The sequence below is a fragment of the Anoplopoma fimbria genome, chromosome 17 (genome assembly GCF_027596085.1).
Source record: "Anoplopoma fimbria isolate UVic2021 breed Golden Eagle Sablefish chromosome 17, Afim_UVic_2022, whole genome shotgun sequence".
NCBI lineage: Eukaryota > Metazoa > Chordata > Actinopteri > Perciformes > Anoplopomatidae > Anoplopoma > Anoplopoma fimbria.
Window position 1 is genome coordinate 27,637,736 of NC_072465.1, and position 15,719 is coordinate 27,653,454.

The 15,719-nt window shown below is 39.5% G+C and overlaps 1 protein-coding gene and 4 non-coding genes across 5 annotated transcripts; 2 read left to right on the plus strand and 3 right to left on the minus strand.

The window, feature by feature from the left end:
- The first annotated feature begins 1,756 nt into the window (after window positions 1-1,756).
- Window positions 1,757-15,098, plus strand: LOC129106066 (gamma-glutamyl hydrolase-like). Its single transcript, XM_054617375.1, is given in 10 exon segments — window positions 1,757-1,820; window positions 1,823-1,864; window positions 3,520-3,634; window positions 4,619-4,669; window positions 5,081-5,165; window positions 5,511-5,649; window positions 7,204-7,310; window positions 13,184-13,274; window positions 13,558-13,695; window positions 14,275-15,098. Coding segments are annotated over 10 exon segments (954 nt in total). The 3' UTR covers window positions 14,397-15,098.
- Window positions 8,012-8,083, plus strand: trnat-cgu (transfer RNA threonine (anticodon CGU)). Its single transcript has one exon. It is a non-coding gene; the product is annotated as a tRNA-Thr (tRNA).
- On the minus strand, window positions 9,874-9,928 carry LOC129106517 (U7 small nuclear RNA). The gene has a single exon (XR_008531852.1). It is a non-coding gene; the product is annotated as a U7 small nuclear RNA (small nuclear RNA).
- On the minus strand, window positions 10,865-10,919 carry LOC129106518 (U7 small nuclear RNA). The gene has a single exon (XR_008531853.1). It is a non-coding gene; the product is annotated as a U7 small nuclear RNA (small nuclear RNA).
- Window positions 11,768-11,822, minus strand: LOC129106516 (U7 small nuclear RNA). The gene has a single exon (XR_008531851.1). It is a non-coding gene; the product is annotated as a U7 small nuclear RNA (small nuclear RNA).
- Window positions 15,099-15,719: the final 621 nt, after the last annotated feature.

Here is a 15,719-nt window from a genome sequence, read left to right on the forward strand (position 1 = left end):
CAGGATGTCCAACGAGGGAGAGGTGAAACCAATCAGAGAGAGGGAAGACGATCAGAACTGGCAGGAAGTGAAGTGATCAACCATGGAGGGCTGTTTGGTGGAGGAGGGCGACCTCTTGTGGTTCTTCAGTGGAGGTGCAGCGCTATTTGTCCCTCTGCAATGTGCTGCATCTAAAGCCACTGATCCATGAGCTACCTGCATTACAAACTGCTGACTCCATATAATTAACACACACACACACACACACACAGAAAGAAACCTTATCCTCACTGCAGTGTTCACTCTAAACACATTATGTCACACTCACTCAGTCTCATCTACCTTCTCTCTCTCTCTCTCTCTCTCTCTCCTCGCTTACAAACCAAACTGGAAACATTGGTCTGGAATGAGCTGAGAGAAGAACATGTGAGACCAACAACATGTAATCACAGAGAAAGGACACAATACGACGCACACACGGTAAACAACTGTGCAGGTCAGCAGAACTTCTGAAGTTTACAGAGCTGCAGCAGAGATGCATTGGGGGCAAATAAAAACTCACATGGATGCAAAACCAAAATAATAACTGAATAAATGAAAAAAAGCTTAGGATTGTTTCTCCTCACAGCAGCTGCAGCTCGGCGATAAGCTGGAGTGGAATGACACCAAATGAGGAGAGTGGGTTTGGCTGTGATTTAATATTTGAAACGAAATTGGCTTTTTGAACCACGGCGCTCACTCTGGAGGTAAATACGATCTGTTTGTCTCAGAGTACCTCAACATCCACGGCCTTAGTAACAGTTCTGTCTATCTATCCATCCATCCATCCATCTATCTATATCTAAAGATCAATATGAATATATCAATATGTGGAGGACAGTACTATAGCAGCAACATAAATAACCGAAGTTCACAAAAAAAAAGAGCTTTTGGACAATGGTTCACGCTGTGCTTGAGTAAACATTGCAGCGGTGGCAGATTGAATTAGGTTTCACTTTTGTTTACATGTTCACAGATGTATTGATAAAGTATTGGCTTTTTACTCGCAAAAAATGTCATTGCACCTACAGTAACGAGCGTGGCCGGTACACCTGGTTCACCTGCTGCAGAAGCATGGTGGAGCTAGATGTAAGATGTAAGATAAAAATGTATTTTGCTATCTAAGGAAAACATAATGATTCTTAGTTTCAGGTGATTATAACCTGGTTAAAACACAATTCCAAATAATGTACTTCATTGTTGCCAATATATCACCCAAATTGTTACGCTGTTCTTTTATCTCTAACTTCATCTCCTTCGAAGTTACCCAATAGGTTCTTCAATGCCTGTCAAGGTCCTTTGTGCTTTAGTAGTTTAGGTCTTGGTGCATGATGTGTTCCTTGTGGGTGGAGCCTTTGTTAATGAGAGGGACGTCACTATGTCAGTACCTCTTTATAAGATTCAGAATAAAAACCACCTCAGTCTTCTTCCCTCTTCCTCCTTGTCATAATAAGGACCACTGATAAGAAAACTACATTGCACCTGATTTGCACCACGTGGACGAGTCTGTGTAACCGGGGGAGGAGGGAGGAGGGGAGGAGGTGTCGGATCTGTCGGATCTATTTCTACAAGGAGAGGACAGGAGGAAGCTTGATGCTCCTGTTCGGGAGGTGAACGCAGAGATCAGAGGAGGAAGGACGCATCATCTCTCGGATCTTATCCCATCACCCCCATCCCCCTCTCTCCAGGTTTCATCCTCCACCTCAGCATCCTCCCTCGTCTCCAGCGGTGCTCTTGGATGTGTCGGCCGGCTGCAGCGCTGTGCGCGGTGCTGTGCGCGTTTCTCTGCGCCACGCATCTGTGCGTGGCGGGGAGAACCAGCAGCTCAATCAGAGACCGGTCATCGGTAAGATGCAGCCCCGAGAACCGGCTGTCCTGTGTCCCGAATGATGGATTATGACAGCTCTCCTTATGTAATTCTAAGAATGTTCGAGAAAAGGTGTGAGTGTGTGTGTGTGTGTGTGTGTGTGTGTGTGTGTGTGTGTGTGTGTGTGTGTGTGTGTGTGTGTGTGTGTGTGTGCAGGTTATTATAATATCATCATATAAAAATCAGCCAATCCAGCTTCTCTGTTTGTGTTGCACATCTGTATTTTCAATAATTGTGTGTTTAAACATGTAAGAATGTGACCTGCAAATACCGGAAATATATATATATATATATATATATATATATATATATATATATATATATAACACTTTTGCTTGCTAGAATTTTTTTTTTTCTTTTCATTCTTTCTTTGTCTTTGTGTCTGTCTCACACTAATTAGGGTGACATGTGCAAATGTGTGCTGCATGGTATTACACAGTACACACCACAACATTCATAATAACACACAGTCACAATTAATATACCTTTAACAATATAACTTTCAATAAAAAAAAAAGCTGTGGCTATTAAGGAGAGACATTATAGGTGAACAGGGTAAAATAATGAAACTAACAGATATCACCGGGACACTTCCAGTTGATCTACATTGAGACAATCTTTTTTTCTATAACAGGTTTTATGAAATGTTGCAATATGAATATGGGGCATTATTTAAAAGTAACCTTTGGTGGTTGTTTGTTTCTCTTTTTAAAGGGAACTTCCTCTGATCACTCACCATGTTATCATGTTCACTTCCCTGCATGCGTGACCATGCTGAATCTGATCATGTGACCTTTGACTGAATAAATACCGGCCTGATAACCTAAACAAAGGAATTGCTTCCCACCTGGAATTATATCAGAAGATGATCACAAGGCTAATCAACCATTTGTCTTTTGAGCAAAGACATGCAAGCTACTCACTAAAAGAAGGGAAATGACAAAGCATTGTATAAAGAGAGCGAACAACTTCCCATCAGGGTGCACGTTTCAACATAACACTGAGCATTCAAAGTGTGACAATACTGTTAGAGATTTTTGTCTCATTCCTCGTTGTCGGAATGCGATTACACAATTGCCACAACATTTTGTCGTTGTTTTTGTCTCTTTGTAGTTGACTTGTGTGTCCGTGTAGATGTTTCGTGTCTCTTTGTTGTTGTTTTTGTCTCTTATTAGACATTGTGTGTCTCTTTGTATTGGTTTTTTTGTTATTAGACATTTTTGTCTCTTTTGTTTTTTGTCTCTTATTAGACATTTCGTGTCTCTTTGTATTTGTTTTCGTCTCTTATTAGACATTTTGTGTCTCTTTGTAGTTGTTTTTGTCTCTTATTAGACATTTCGTGTCTCTTTGTAGTTGTTTTTGTCTCTTATTAGACATTGTGTGTCTCTTTGTAGTTGTTTTTGTCTCTTATTAGACATTTCGTGTCTCTTTGTAGTTGTTTTTGTCTCTTATTAGACATTGTGTGTCTCCCTGCAGCTAAATCGTGTCTCCTTTTAGTTGATTTGTGCCTCTTTAAGTGACATGTTGTGGGTGAAGGCTCCTGACACTGCCTGTTCAGTAATCCATCCATGTGTAAATCCGTTAAAAAAACTCTTTGATATAAGTGCTGTTTTTTTGTCTTCTTTCCTCTTTAGGTGTCTTGGCGCAGGAGAATCTTCCAGGAGACCCGTTTGCTCACGGCTCGTCATACATCGCTGCCTCCTATGTGAAATACCTGGAGGGAGCCGGAGCGAGGGTTGTACCCATCAGGTACAACATTCAGCCTCTGGGGCACTTTTAGCTGCAGGGTGTTAACCAATTGACCTTTAATTGTATATGTGTCGTCATCTTTAAGATCCCATTAAGTTCATTGCAGGAGAAGAATACACATTGCAGCTCCATTATTTTCCCGGGTTTGAACATACAGTTAGGACCTTCTTCACGTCTTCAACTATAGTTATTTAAAGTTTGAATCCTTCAGATTTATGAAAACCCTTGTGTTTTGTGGACGCTTTTTTTAACTGATTGCATCCAGGCTGCCCCCAGAGACAAATACAATGCATTCCTTATGGCTTCTTCACAATAAAAGTCACTTCAGGTGGGGGTTCTTCTTCCGGCTGGTTCCAGCACATAGTTTTCTCTTTGAGTCTCCTTTAATGGGCCATTTGCTCTGACAAAACGTAACAAAACCACAAAGAAAACCCATTTGGTTCTCAGGAAGAGTAGAAAGTCTCATATTACCGAGTCTCATATTACCAAGTAGGTGAGTTCTTAGTGAAGAAGAAGAAAAAGCTATTAAGTCTGAGTAACTCAACTTTAAGGCTACTCATTGGTTACGTCATCGGTTAGTATGAGTATCTTCTCATGAGGAGAACCTGCCTTTTCCAGAATGATTCAAAATATATTCGATTGTCTTGGATAGTAGATTATTTTGGTGCCTCTGTACAGTTCTTGTTAACTCAATATCTCAGGAACACCTGCAGTGATCTTTTTCAGATTTGGCACAAACGTCCATGCTGACTCAAGGAAGAACTGATTTGAATTTGGTGGACAAAGGTCAAAGGTCAAGGTCACTCAGACCTCACAAAAACACATATGTGGCTCAAGAGTTTCATATGCTAAATAAGACAATTTAACAAATGTCTAATATGATAAAACAATGAAATGATGGTATTGATGGAAACTGCAGCTTGTCTTTTACTTCTACTTGTAATTCTTGTTTTCATCTCTTTTTGTTCCTTTTTTGATCACCAGAATCAACCGCACAGAGGAAGAATATGCTAAAATCTTCTACTCAATAAATGGGTGAGTAACCTGGGGTTCTCTTGTTGTCATTGCAACAGTTTGTATTTGTAAGTTTAGCAATTTCTTGGTCTATTACAGCACAGTTGTTGATTTTAAATCTGGTCAATGGCTTCAAACTGAATGTTTTTGAATATTGTGCAGGTTAAAAGAGATAAATCTCATTTTGTTCAAAGCTGTTGATGCAAAGCAGTGAAGTCCCATTATTTTGGCTAGACGCTGTATAAGTCAACTTAGAGTTATTTGCAAAACATAAAATAAGGACACAGACACATTTGTTCAGTCTGTGGCTTCACTCTGTTAGTTGTTTATAGTTTAAGTCATGTTTCAACACATGAAAACTGTAAGTTGCTGTATGCATGATATACAACTCTGCTTCCTGTATCCTAAATGTAAACGGTGTGTTTTCCTCAGGTTGTTGCTGCCGGGAGGAGATGTAGATCTTCAAACGTCACAGTTCAGTCGCGCTGCCAAGATCTTTTACGGCTTGGCTCTGAAGGTAAAATATAAAATATCTGAGTAGAGATGGGTATTGTTAGGATTTTATCGATACTAGTACATCTATAAATAATGCTTATCGATTCGGTTCCTTATCCATACTGTTATTGGATCTCTTTGATTATTATGTGAGAAAAAAAAGACAATTAATTAAGAAAAGAATCAACATTGATATATTATTATTGTATGTAAACAAATTTTCTTTAGCAGCAATACAAGATTAGTTTAGGGTTTCATTGCATTTGAGACGAGAGTTCTCAGAATCTACTGTGTGAGCTTGAAGCACTTGGAATGCAGGTGTGTGTGGGATTACGGCTCTCATTCCTCACTCTCTTGTTCTCTGCAGGCCAACGATGGCGGGGATTACTTCCCTGTGTGGGGAACCTGTCAGGGCTTCCAGCAGCTGTCTGTCCTCACAGCCAACAAAAACCTGCTCACCCTCACCGATACCAAGGCTGTGGCTCTAGCTCTCACTCTGACACCAGGTATTGTTCACCATCCATGACCTCTGCTCTGTTTCCTCTCTCTGCTACAGTTACATAACGAAGACGAGCACTGTTTTCCTCAGTGCTCGATGTCCTATCTTGTCAGATAGGACATCTCAACATGCCTCTCACAACATCTAACCATGTCTATCTGCAGCTTTACAAATCCAGCCCATACACGTAAAGGTTAAGTACACAATGCATGAGAGTCTATGGAGCAGAGCCAAGTAGTTGTCAGACACGGTTTGGAGCTGGCCGATGCTACGATATCATTGGCCAGTCTGCATTTGAGGGGCGGGACTTAGCAAAGGCTCAGCTGAGACAAGATCCTTTTTCATTGTGGTACGTTGTAGCTTCATACTCAACTTCATGCTAAAGACTGCTTATGATAACAAGTTGGACATCTTTGACTGTTTCAAGGAAGTCATCTTTGAAGTTTTAGTTACGTATAGACACCAAACGTATCCTCATGCGATGGTTGCTATGATATCTTACGAGAAGTTACTCCTCATTGTTTGTGTGTGTTTATTAAGAAAACCAGCAACACATGTAAATTTGTACTCATTACGTACATACAGTCTTTTCAAAATAAACTTCCATCTTCACAGGAAACTACTCAGTTAGGTTAAGGGAACAAAAGTACTTACTTAGGTTTTGGAAAAGATTATTGTTTGGGTTTAAATTACCACGGAATAGCCGTTATTCAAGTACCCAAGTTAAGTGACAAAAACATCAATGTTTTTAGCGGTCTCCTGGCTGAAAGATTGCTATTTGTTGGAAACATCCAACTCTCTTCCCACCCTGAATATAAAGGAATCATTTCATTTCTAGCATTTGCTGTTAGATTCTCTTTATAGAATATAATATCTATAAGAGCACACATTCCTACTTAGTACTTGTTTGCTGTTGTGATCCCTTTTAGATTTAGTAGTATCACCCATTGTACTCAATGTAGGACAATAAGGTTGGTTCCCATGTAGAGGAAATGGGACATCCCTTCTGTCTTGGCTGAATTGTTACACTGAGATGGTTTAATACTCCCAGTGTTCACATTATCAGTTTCCCATCCTCTTGATACAAATAAGTAGATTACTTAATGAATGAAGGTCTTCTGTAGTAGATGTTTGATAAATGAATGGCATGTCCAATATGGCAAATGCTAAAACATTTGTTTTCAACAATTTAAGTGGGATTCCTTTCACTGGAATCCTTCTAGAAAATTATCAAAAGAGCAAAGATTCCTTGAATTATAAATTCACCAAACTGTGATCCTTATTTGACCCAGAGCATTATCACTCATGGTGCTCAATGCACCAACGTTAGATTTGGGCGTATCCCATGCAAATGAGCCTGAACATCGCTCTCCTCACACTTTAACCCTCTGTGGCTGGCCCTTACCTCTGATCCTGCTCTCAAAGGACTTATTCCAATAGTAAAGCTGTATTTAACAACCCTTTCTTACTATCATTAAATGTAACTAACCCTCTCCTGTGTTGTGTGAACATCTTCTCTGGACTTCCTGCCTCGCCACAATCCGATGTCTGTCCTCGTTAGCGGCCCAGTCCAGCCGTCTCTTCCGAAGTTTCCCCAAGGATCTGCTGCAGTCTCTGGCCGAGGAAAACATCACCTCCAACTTCCACAAATGGAGTCTGTCTCTGCAGGTATTTTCTGCTCCCCTTCTCTGATTTCCCTTCCTGTTTCTGCCGCTTCTTCTTCTTCTTTTTTAAGCAACAGGCATCTGAATTCTTCAAACAAAGTATTTGTCGGATCATTAAATAGCCTCCAAAACCCCTTTTTTGAAAATGGGGAGGCTGCATCTACCTAGAGATCTGTAGAGCACTTTTGAAACAGTATCACAAAGTGCTTTCCAAAGTTAGGAAATGAACATAGCATAAGCAGTTTTCCAATAAACACAATAAACCAAAACAGATCCATCAACTGAAATACTTTAACTTCTTGCAATTGAAGGACAATTCTCAAGGCAATGTCAAGTCAATTGTTTGTGGACAGCAGATCTTACAAAACTGGGTGTGTTGTCATCTCCTTAAGTCGTGCGTAAAGTTGGATCCTCTATGACTGCAAGGGTGTGGTATTTGCAAACCAAAGATCATGGGTTTAAATCCCATCGGCACTTTCAGAGTAGAGCTGTCAGTACCTGTTTATGCTGAATGAGTTATAGAATTATCACATACCATCGTCAGGTACTGACAACAAAGTAGAGCTGTCAGTAGTTGTTTATATACATATGTTTATATATATGTTTATAGATGTTTATATATATATCGTCTACTTTCCAGGCGATGCACAGCTCATCTCAAACAAGCCTAATGGGTGGAGCTGTGTGTCAGTTTGGAAGTGTGAAGGTGTGGTGGCCAAGTGGCAAGGCGTTGGTCTCGTAAACCAAAGATCATGGGTTCAACCCCCATCCATACCTTATGAGTTTGATGATTGATGTCTGTGTGAGCATAAGTGCAATATAGAGTCAATGGATACTAGTAGTGAACTTTAGAGTGGTAGGTCCCATCCTATTAGAACTTAACCATGCTCTGACTGTAAAGCATTGGTCTTGTAAACCAAAGATCGTGGCCTCATTTATAAGGAGCTTACCTTTTAAAGTGATCAATTAGTAATTGACATCAGAAACACAAGGTTGTGAGTGTGGCTCATTTCATTCTGGTCTCTTCCAGCACTCATAGGAAAATAATGTGCCGTTACTTGTAAATGTCCCATGAAACTATTTTGCATGTTATTAAAGCAATCATGAACCAGGAAGCATGAATCAGGTCATGGGTTTGAATCCCATCAACACCTTCAAAGTATACAGGAGTTGGCTGTGCATATTGATGCTGAACAAGATAAAGATATATCAGGAAGCATTAGTATAAGTTTTTTTTTTTTTTTTGACAGTTGGTGTGGGATTTCGTATACTGAAATCCTGCTTGAAAATTACTAAAAGAGCAAAGTTTCCTGAACTTGACACATTTCCAAACTGGGATTCTTATTCGACCCACAGCAGCATCACTCGTGGTACTCAATGTGGTAGGATGTGGGCGGATCCCATGCAAATGAGACTAAACGGACTAAGCAGCGACATTCTTGTAACCTTGATGACACCAAAACATGTTATGCTTGTGATCATAAATTAAACAAACACTCTTTGTGATGATTGCCACAAAGGAAGGTTCCGCTCTGCTTTTCAGTTGGAATGCATTATGCTGCATGTTGTTAACTAAATAACATAACAAATTCCGTTCAGGCTTTCCGCTTTTGTAGCGAAAAATAATGCACCATAATTTGCACCAGTTTGACTGTCAACACTACGAGGTAACCCCGGAGTTTTCAAACTTACCCGGTTTTGGTAGCGTTTCCAAACTTCTTAGTTGTCGGTGCTTTAAAATCCTGGAGTAGTAGAAGGGAAGCTCAGTGTAAACGTAGCAAAATATATGTGTTTTAATTGGAAACGTAGTAGTGTGGATGTAGCCCAAGAGTACCAATGGTAGAAAGCATGAGCCTAATTGTTTTTCTGCCCTGATCGGATCGTCAAACAGCATCCAAAACCCACTCTGCCCACACAAGGAAGTAGAGCAAAAGGATTTCCCCAGCTGTGTGACAGTATATATCCTGGAGGAAATTAATAAATGTGGGGGTGGTGGCCAAGTGGTAAGGCGTTGGTCTCGTAAACCAAAGATCATGGCTTCAACACACATCCATACCTTATGAGTAGCTTGTGTCTGTGTGAACCTAAGTGCAACATAGAGTCAATGGATACTAGTAGTGAACTTTAAAGTGGTAGGTCCAATCCTGTTAGAACTAATTTAACCAATCCTGTCTCTGACTGCATAAGAATGAGACTATGAGGCATTGGTCTTCTAAACCAAAGATCATGGCTTCCACCTTCATCCTCATTTATAAGGAGCTTACCTTTTAAAGTGATCAATTAGAAATTGACATCAGAAACACAAGGTTGTGAGTGTGGCTCAGTTCAGTCTGGTCTCTTCCAGTATTCATAGGAAAGATAATGTGCCGTTACTTGTAAATGTCCCATGAAACTGTTTTGCATGTTATTAAAGCAATCGTGAACAAGGATGCATAAATCAGTTCATGGGTTTCAATCCCATCAACACCTTCAAAGTATATAGGAGTTGTCTGTGCATATTGATGCTGAATAAGATAAAGATATATCAGGAACCATTAGTATGCGTTGGTTTTTTTTGGACAATTAGTGTGGGATTTCATATACTGAAATCCTGCTTGAAAATTACTAAAAGAGCAAAGTTTCCTGAACTTGACACATTTCCAAACTGGGATTCTTATTCGACCCACAGCAGCATCACTCGTGGTACTCAATGTGGTAGGATGTGGGCGGATCCCATGCAAATGAGACTAAACGGACTAAGCAGCGACATTCTTGTAACCTTGATGACACCAAAACATGTTATGCTTGTGATCATAAATTAAACAAATACTCTTTGTGATGATTGCCACAAAGGAAGGTTCCTCTCTGCTTTTCAGTTGGAATGCATTATGCTGCATGTTGTTAACTAAATAACATAACAAATTCCGTTCAGGCTTTCCGCTTTTGTAGCGAAAAATAATGCACCATAATTTGCACCAGTTTGACTGTCAACACTACGAGGTAACCCCGGAGTTTTCAAACTTACCCGGTTTTGGTAGCGTTTCCAAACTTCTTTGTTGTCGGTGCTTTAAAATCCTGGAGTAGTAGAAGGGAAGCTCAGTGTAAACGTAGCAAAAGATATGTGTTTTTAAATGGAAACAAAGTAGTGTGGATGTAGCCCAAGAGTACCAATGGTAGAAAGCATGAGCCTAATGGGTTTTCTGCCCTGATCGGATCGTCAAACAGCATCCAAAACCCGCTCTGCCCACACAAGGAAGTAGAGCAAAAGGATTGCCCCAGCTGTGTGACAGTTTATATCCTGGAGGAAATTAATAAATGTGGGGGTGGTGGCCAAGTGGTAAGGCGTTGGTTGGCGTTAGGAAAGATAATGTGCCATTACTTGTAAATGTTCATTGAAACTATTTTGCATGTTATTAAAGCAATCATGAACAAGGATGCATAAATCAGGTCATGGGTTTGAATCCCATCAACACCACCTTCAAAGTATACAGGAGTTGGCTGTGCATATTGATACTGAATGAGATAAAGATATATCAGGAACCATTAGTATGTGTTTTTTGTTTTTTTTTTACAATTGGTGTGGGATTTCATATACTGAAATCCTGCTTGAAAATTACTAAAAGAGCAAAGTTTCCTGAACTTGATACATTTCCAAACTGGGATTCTTATTCGACCCACAGCAGCATCACTCGTGGTACTCAATGTGGTAGGATGTGGGCGGATCCCATGCAAATGAGACTAAACGGACTAAGCAGCGACATTCTCGTCACTTTGATGACACCAAAACATGTTATGAACAATTGTGGGTTTATACGTATTTTACGTCCACAAATATCTGAAGTATTTAGGTTGTAAGTTTTAGAGCACAAATAGTTCTTGCTCACTTGAGGAAGTAGAGCAAGAGGAGTTCCCCAGCTGTGAGTGAGTTCTTAAACTGAATATAATATTTGATGGGAGAGTGTGGTGATTTTAAAATGTAAGTGGGACTAAACAAATCACAAAGAGCTGTGTCACTGTCAGTCTTGATAGAAGTGAGGGCGTGGTGGCACACCACATTCTCTGTGTGATCGTAACTTTAACATACAGTACATGGAGTTGAGTAGTGAACTTAACAGTCATAGGTCCTGCTGTATGATGCATGTTGTTCACTTACTGAGTTATTGGGCTTGTAAACCAAAGATTATGGGTTCCACCTTCATCCTTGTCAAATGTATAAGCTGAAAGTGATGTGACATCAGAAACACAACGTTTTGGGTGCGGTTAAGCTCAGTTCTTTTCCAGAAAAAATGATGTGCCTTAAATCGTAAATTTGCCACAAAATTATTTTGTTATCACGAATGAAAAAGTATTAATCCATTAGGTCATTGGTTTGAATCCCATTCACAATTTAGAAATGGACAGCAGGCATTCATGCATAGTGATGCTCAATAAGCTAGAGAGATCACAACCCATTAGTATAAGTTTTTATTTTTGACAATTAGTGTGGGATTTCACATATTGAAATCCTGCTTGAAAATTACTAAAAGAGCAAAGTTTCCTAAAACTGGTACACTCCTGAACTGTATTTCTAATTTGACCCACAGCAGCATCACTCGTGGTGCTCAATGTGGTAGGATGTGGGCGGATCCCATGCAAATGAGACTAAACGGACTAAGCAGCGACATTCTCGTCACCTTGACACAAGGTTTTTACGTATTTTATATATTATTCCACATATATATATTTACAAACACATAAATAAATCTGAACGTGGTCTGTAAACTACACGTTGCCTACGAATCAGATCTAACAGGATGTAACTATTCTGTGACTTCCTGTATGTTCTTAGAAGGCTGCTGAAAACTGTCCGACTGGAGCGCAGGTTTATTTGACGGCCCCTGCTCTCATCCACTTTCCAGGCGACGCACAGCTCATCTCAAATGAGTTTTTTGGTGCTCTAAAACTCAGTTTTAACATAGCAAAAGATATGTGTTTTTAAGTGGAAACGTAGTAGTGTGGATGTAGCCTAAGAGTACCAATGGTAGTAAGCATGAGCCTCATTGGTTTTCTGCCCTGATCGGATCGTCAAACAGCATCCAAAACCAGCTCTGCCCACACAAGGAAGTAGAGCAAAAGGATTTCCCCAGCTTTTTCCCCAAGGTTGTAAGCTTTAGAGCACAAATAGTTCCAAGGGCATCTGTGAGTACCAATGGTAGTAAACATAAGCTAAATTGGTGTTCTAATGTTTGATGGGAGGGTGTGGTGATTATAATGTAAAATGTTTAAAATGTAAGTAAGTGGAACTAAACAAATCCCAAAGACTTGTCTCAATGTCAGCCTTGATAGAAGTGATGGCGTGGTGGCCAAGTGGTAAGGCGTTTGTCTCGCAAACCAAAGATCATGGGTTCAGCCCCCATCCATACCTTATAAGTCGGATATGTGATTCATGTTGCACAGCCTAAGTGAGTCATATAGTCAATGGGTTTGAGAAGTGAGCCGGACTACTTTTCAGTTAGGGTGCATGTTGTACACTTACAAACTTGACCAATTGACATTTCAAGCTTTAGGTGAACAACAAAAACACAAGTTTGTGATTGCGGCACTGTTCAGGCTGGTCTTCTCCAGCTTTCGTATCTATTCCTACGAAAGACAATGCGCCGTTAAATTATTTTGCATGTCGGTAAGGCGTTGGTCTTGTAAAACAAAGATCATGGGTTCGACCCCTATCCATGCATTTGTTATAAGGAGCAGTAAATTCAATTTAACTGGGATGTAGCACCTGAAAACTAGTTAATTTGACCTAATTGCTAAGAATTATTTGATTTATCTTCCATGCAGAAGGAACAAAGTCACTTCAGAGCTTCGACAACGATATTAATATAAGTCAAGACCTAAAAATCTCTTCCTTTGAACCAACAGAACTACAGCCGAAATTCCAAGCTGAAGAGGTTCTACAAGGTCCTGTCCACTAACAATGATGGGAAGAAGGAATTCATCTCCACCATGGAAGGTACCATTACTCCCTGGCTACTTGAGTGCTGTATGATTCATGATGTTCACTATACAGTTGCAGAAAACACAAAAAGGTTGTGCAATTAGTGCAACAAATAACTACTGTGATTTCAGCTAGATGGCGCCATCACCTCAGAACTGAACTGGTGTTTTGGATAATAATAATGAGGGTGATGCTGATTATTCAGATTCAGATGACATTGGGAATTGCAGAAATGATAAAATAAGAGTATTGATGATTGTAATGATCATCTGCTGATAATGTTTCTGGTTCTCCTCAGCCTACCGCTACCCATTTTATGCAGTGCAGTGGCATCCAGAGAAAAGCCCCTTTGAGTGGATAGATAAGCCGGGCATGATTCACTCCACCTCTGCTGTAAGAGCCTGCTTCTACACTGCCAGCTTCTTTGTCTCTGAAGGTAATGTGTGTTACCTCTTTTCTGAAAAGTTACCAATTTATATCATATCAGCAGTCATTAACATTTCCATTCAGTGTTGTTTTTCCCATCCATCCAAAGATGCACTTTATGGTTTCCTCTATAGATCAGCATTGACTAAATATATTTTATACAAGCTTAATAATGGGTTTGCTTTCAATTCAAACCAGAAACCTCTTTTTAGTTTAGAGGGTGTGATTTATATTTTGTTTAATTTTAATTATTATTATCTATCCAAGAAAATACGTTTAAGGAAATCTTAAGTTAAGAGGTAAAAAGGAACACCATTTTGTTCACATTTTGTTCTACGTTGTTATTTCCAACTGCCTTCATCATTTCAACTGTTAATTGTTAAAATAAATGGTATTTTCTGTTTGATCTAAACCCCAATAATCCATAATTGTAAAGCAACACGATGATAAAAATGCATGTATCTGTGGAACAAAGTTGAATGCATAGAGCTCATTTGTGGATTTGATAAGAAGGAAATAGCAGCTGTAAGTTTATTAACTCTCCCTTTTTTCCCCTTCCTCTCTTCTTTCCTCACTTTTTTTCCTCCAGCCATGAAGAACCAGCACCATTTCTCCAGTCCCGTGGAGGAAGAGCAAGCGCTCATCTATAACTTCTCTCCAGTCTACAGAGGCGCTCACGCCATCTTTGTGCAGAACTATTACTTTGATTGACGAAACACAGTCTAGTCAGAATCTGTCATTAGTAAAACAAGTTTAAAACAAACTAGCTTAGCTAAGCTGATTTGCACAGTAATATAAAATACAGAGGTGCCAACAGGACAGTGATGAAATGAGGTGATAAATAACAAGAAAAATATAAAAAAGGGATATTACGAAAACGAAAGCAAATACAAAGCTATATGTTGATGATGTGATACTGTCTATCCAGATCACCTTAGAGTGTCTGAATGGCCCAAACAGCAACAGTAGTAACAATGTAGGGACTATATTCTACCTCCAGTTATTCAGGTCCAATAATTAGATTAATTTAAAGTAAACATGGAAATAGTGATAAACACTCGGTGAAGAAAAATACAATCTAAATTCCAAATATCCAATTGTCAGGGCATCTTTTTTATTTTGTCACATGTTTAATACACCAATAAAAACATTCCCTTGCTTTTAAAATGCATTACTGGACTCCTCTGCTGGTTTTTGACACTATTTAATTACATCCGTCTCCTTAAATCAATAAAGCAGGGTTCAACAGACAAAACCACCCAGGGTACAATCATTTCCCAAATCACTGTCAGTTCTGTTTTGTTTGTTCGTTTGTTTTGTTTTTTCCCTGTAGGCTTGTTTCTCCTTCTTTCCGGGGACAACGTAGTAGCTAAAAATTGTCCGCTTAGCATATCATTTTAGTTTTGTTTGCTGTCCCTTCGTTAAGCACCACACTCCACCCTGTCTACATTTGTTTTTAATCTCAGAGTGTTTATAATAATACTAGAACATGATACCTCCGACAAATGAGACACTAACTAGGCAGGCTGTTCTTAAACCACATTCGTACCCAAACCTAGGAAAAGTATGTGACGTAATCATGACCCAGGAATGTTGATTTATTTGTCACGTAACTTCCGCAGTTAAGTACCGTTACCTCTGCAGTTACTTTAACCCAAACCACCATCTTTCCTAAACCTTACAAAGTAGTTTTGTTGCATAAACCTAAGCAAGTATTTCACAACGTATTCCTAAACCTAAGCAAGTATTTCACGATCTTTTCCTAAACCTAACTAAGTTGCTGTATTGATGGAAGTTTATTTTGAAAAGACCGTATGCATGTAACTTGGGGAAATTAATAAATGTTGCTGGACTGCAGGAAAAGTCACAAAAATGAGGAGTAACTTTTCTTAAAATATCTTACGAACCATTGTAGGAGGATACATTGAACTAGGCGTCCCACAATTGCCAACTCAATCTGCAAATGCCACTTAAAAAGACCTGTGCTGATGTTGGCAGTCACTAAATTCTAAAACTTTTCTACTTCCAACCCAA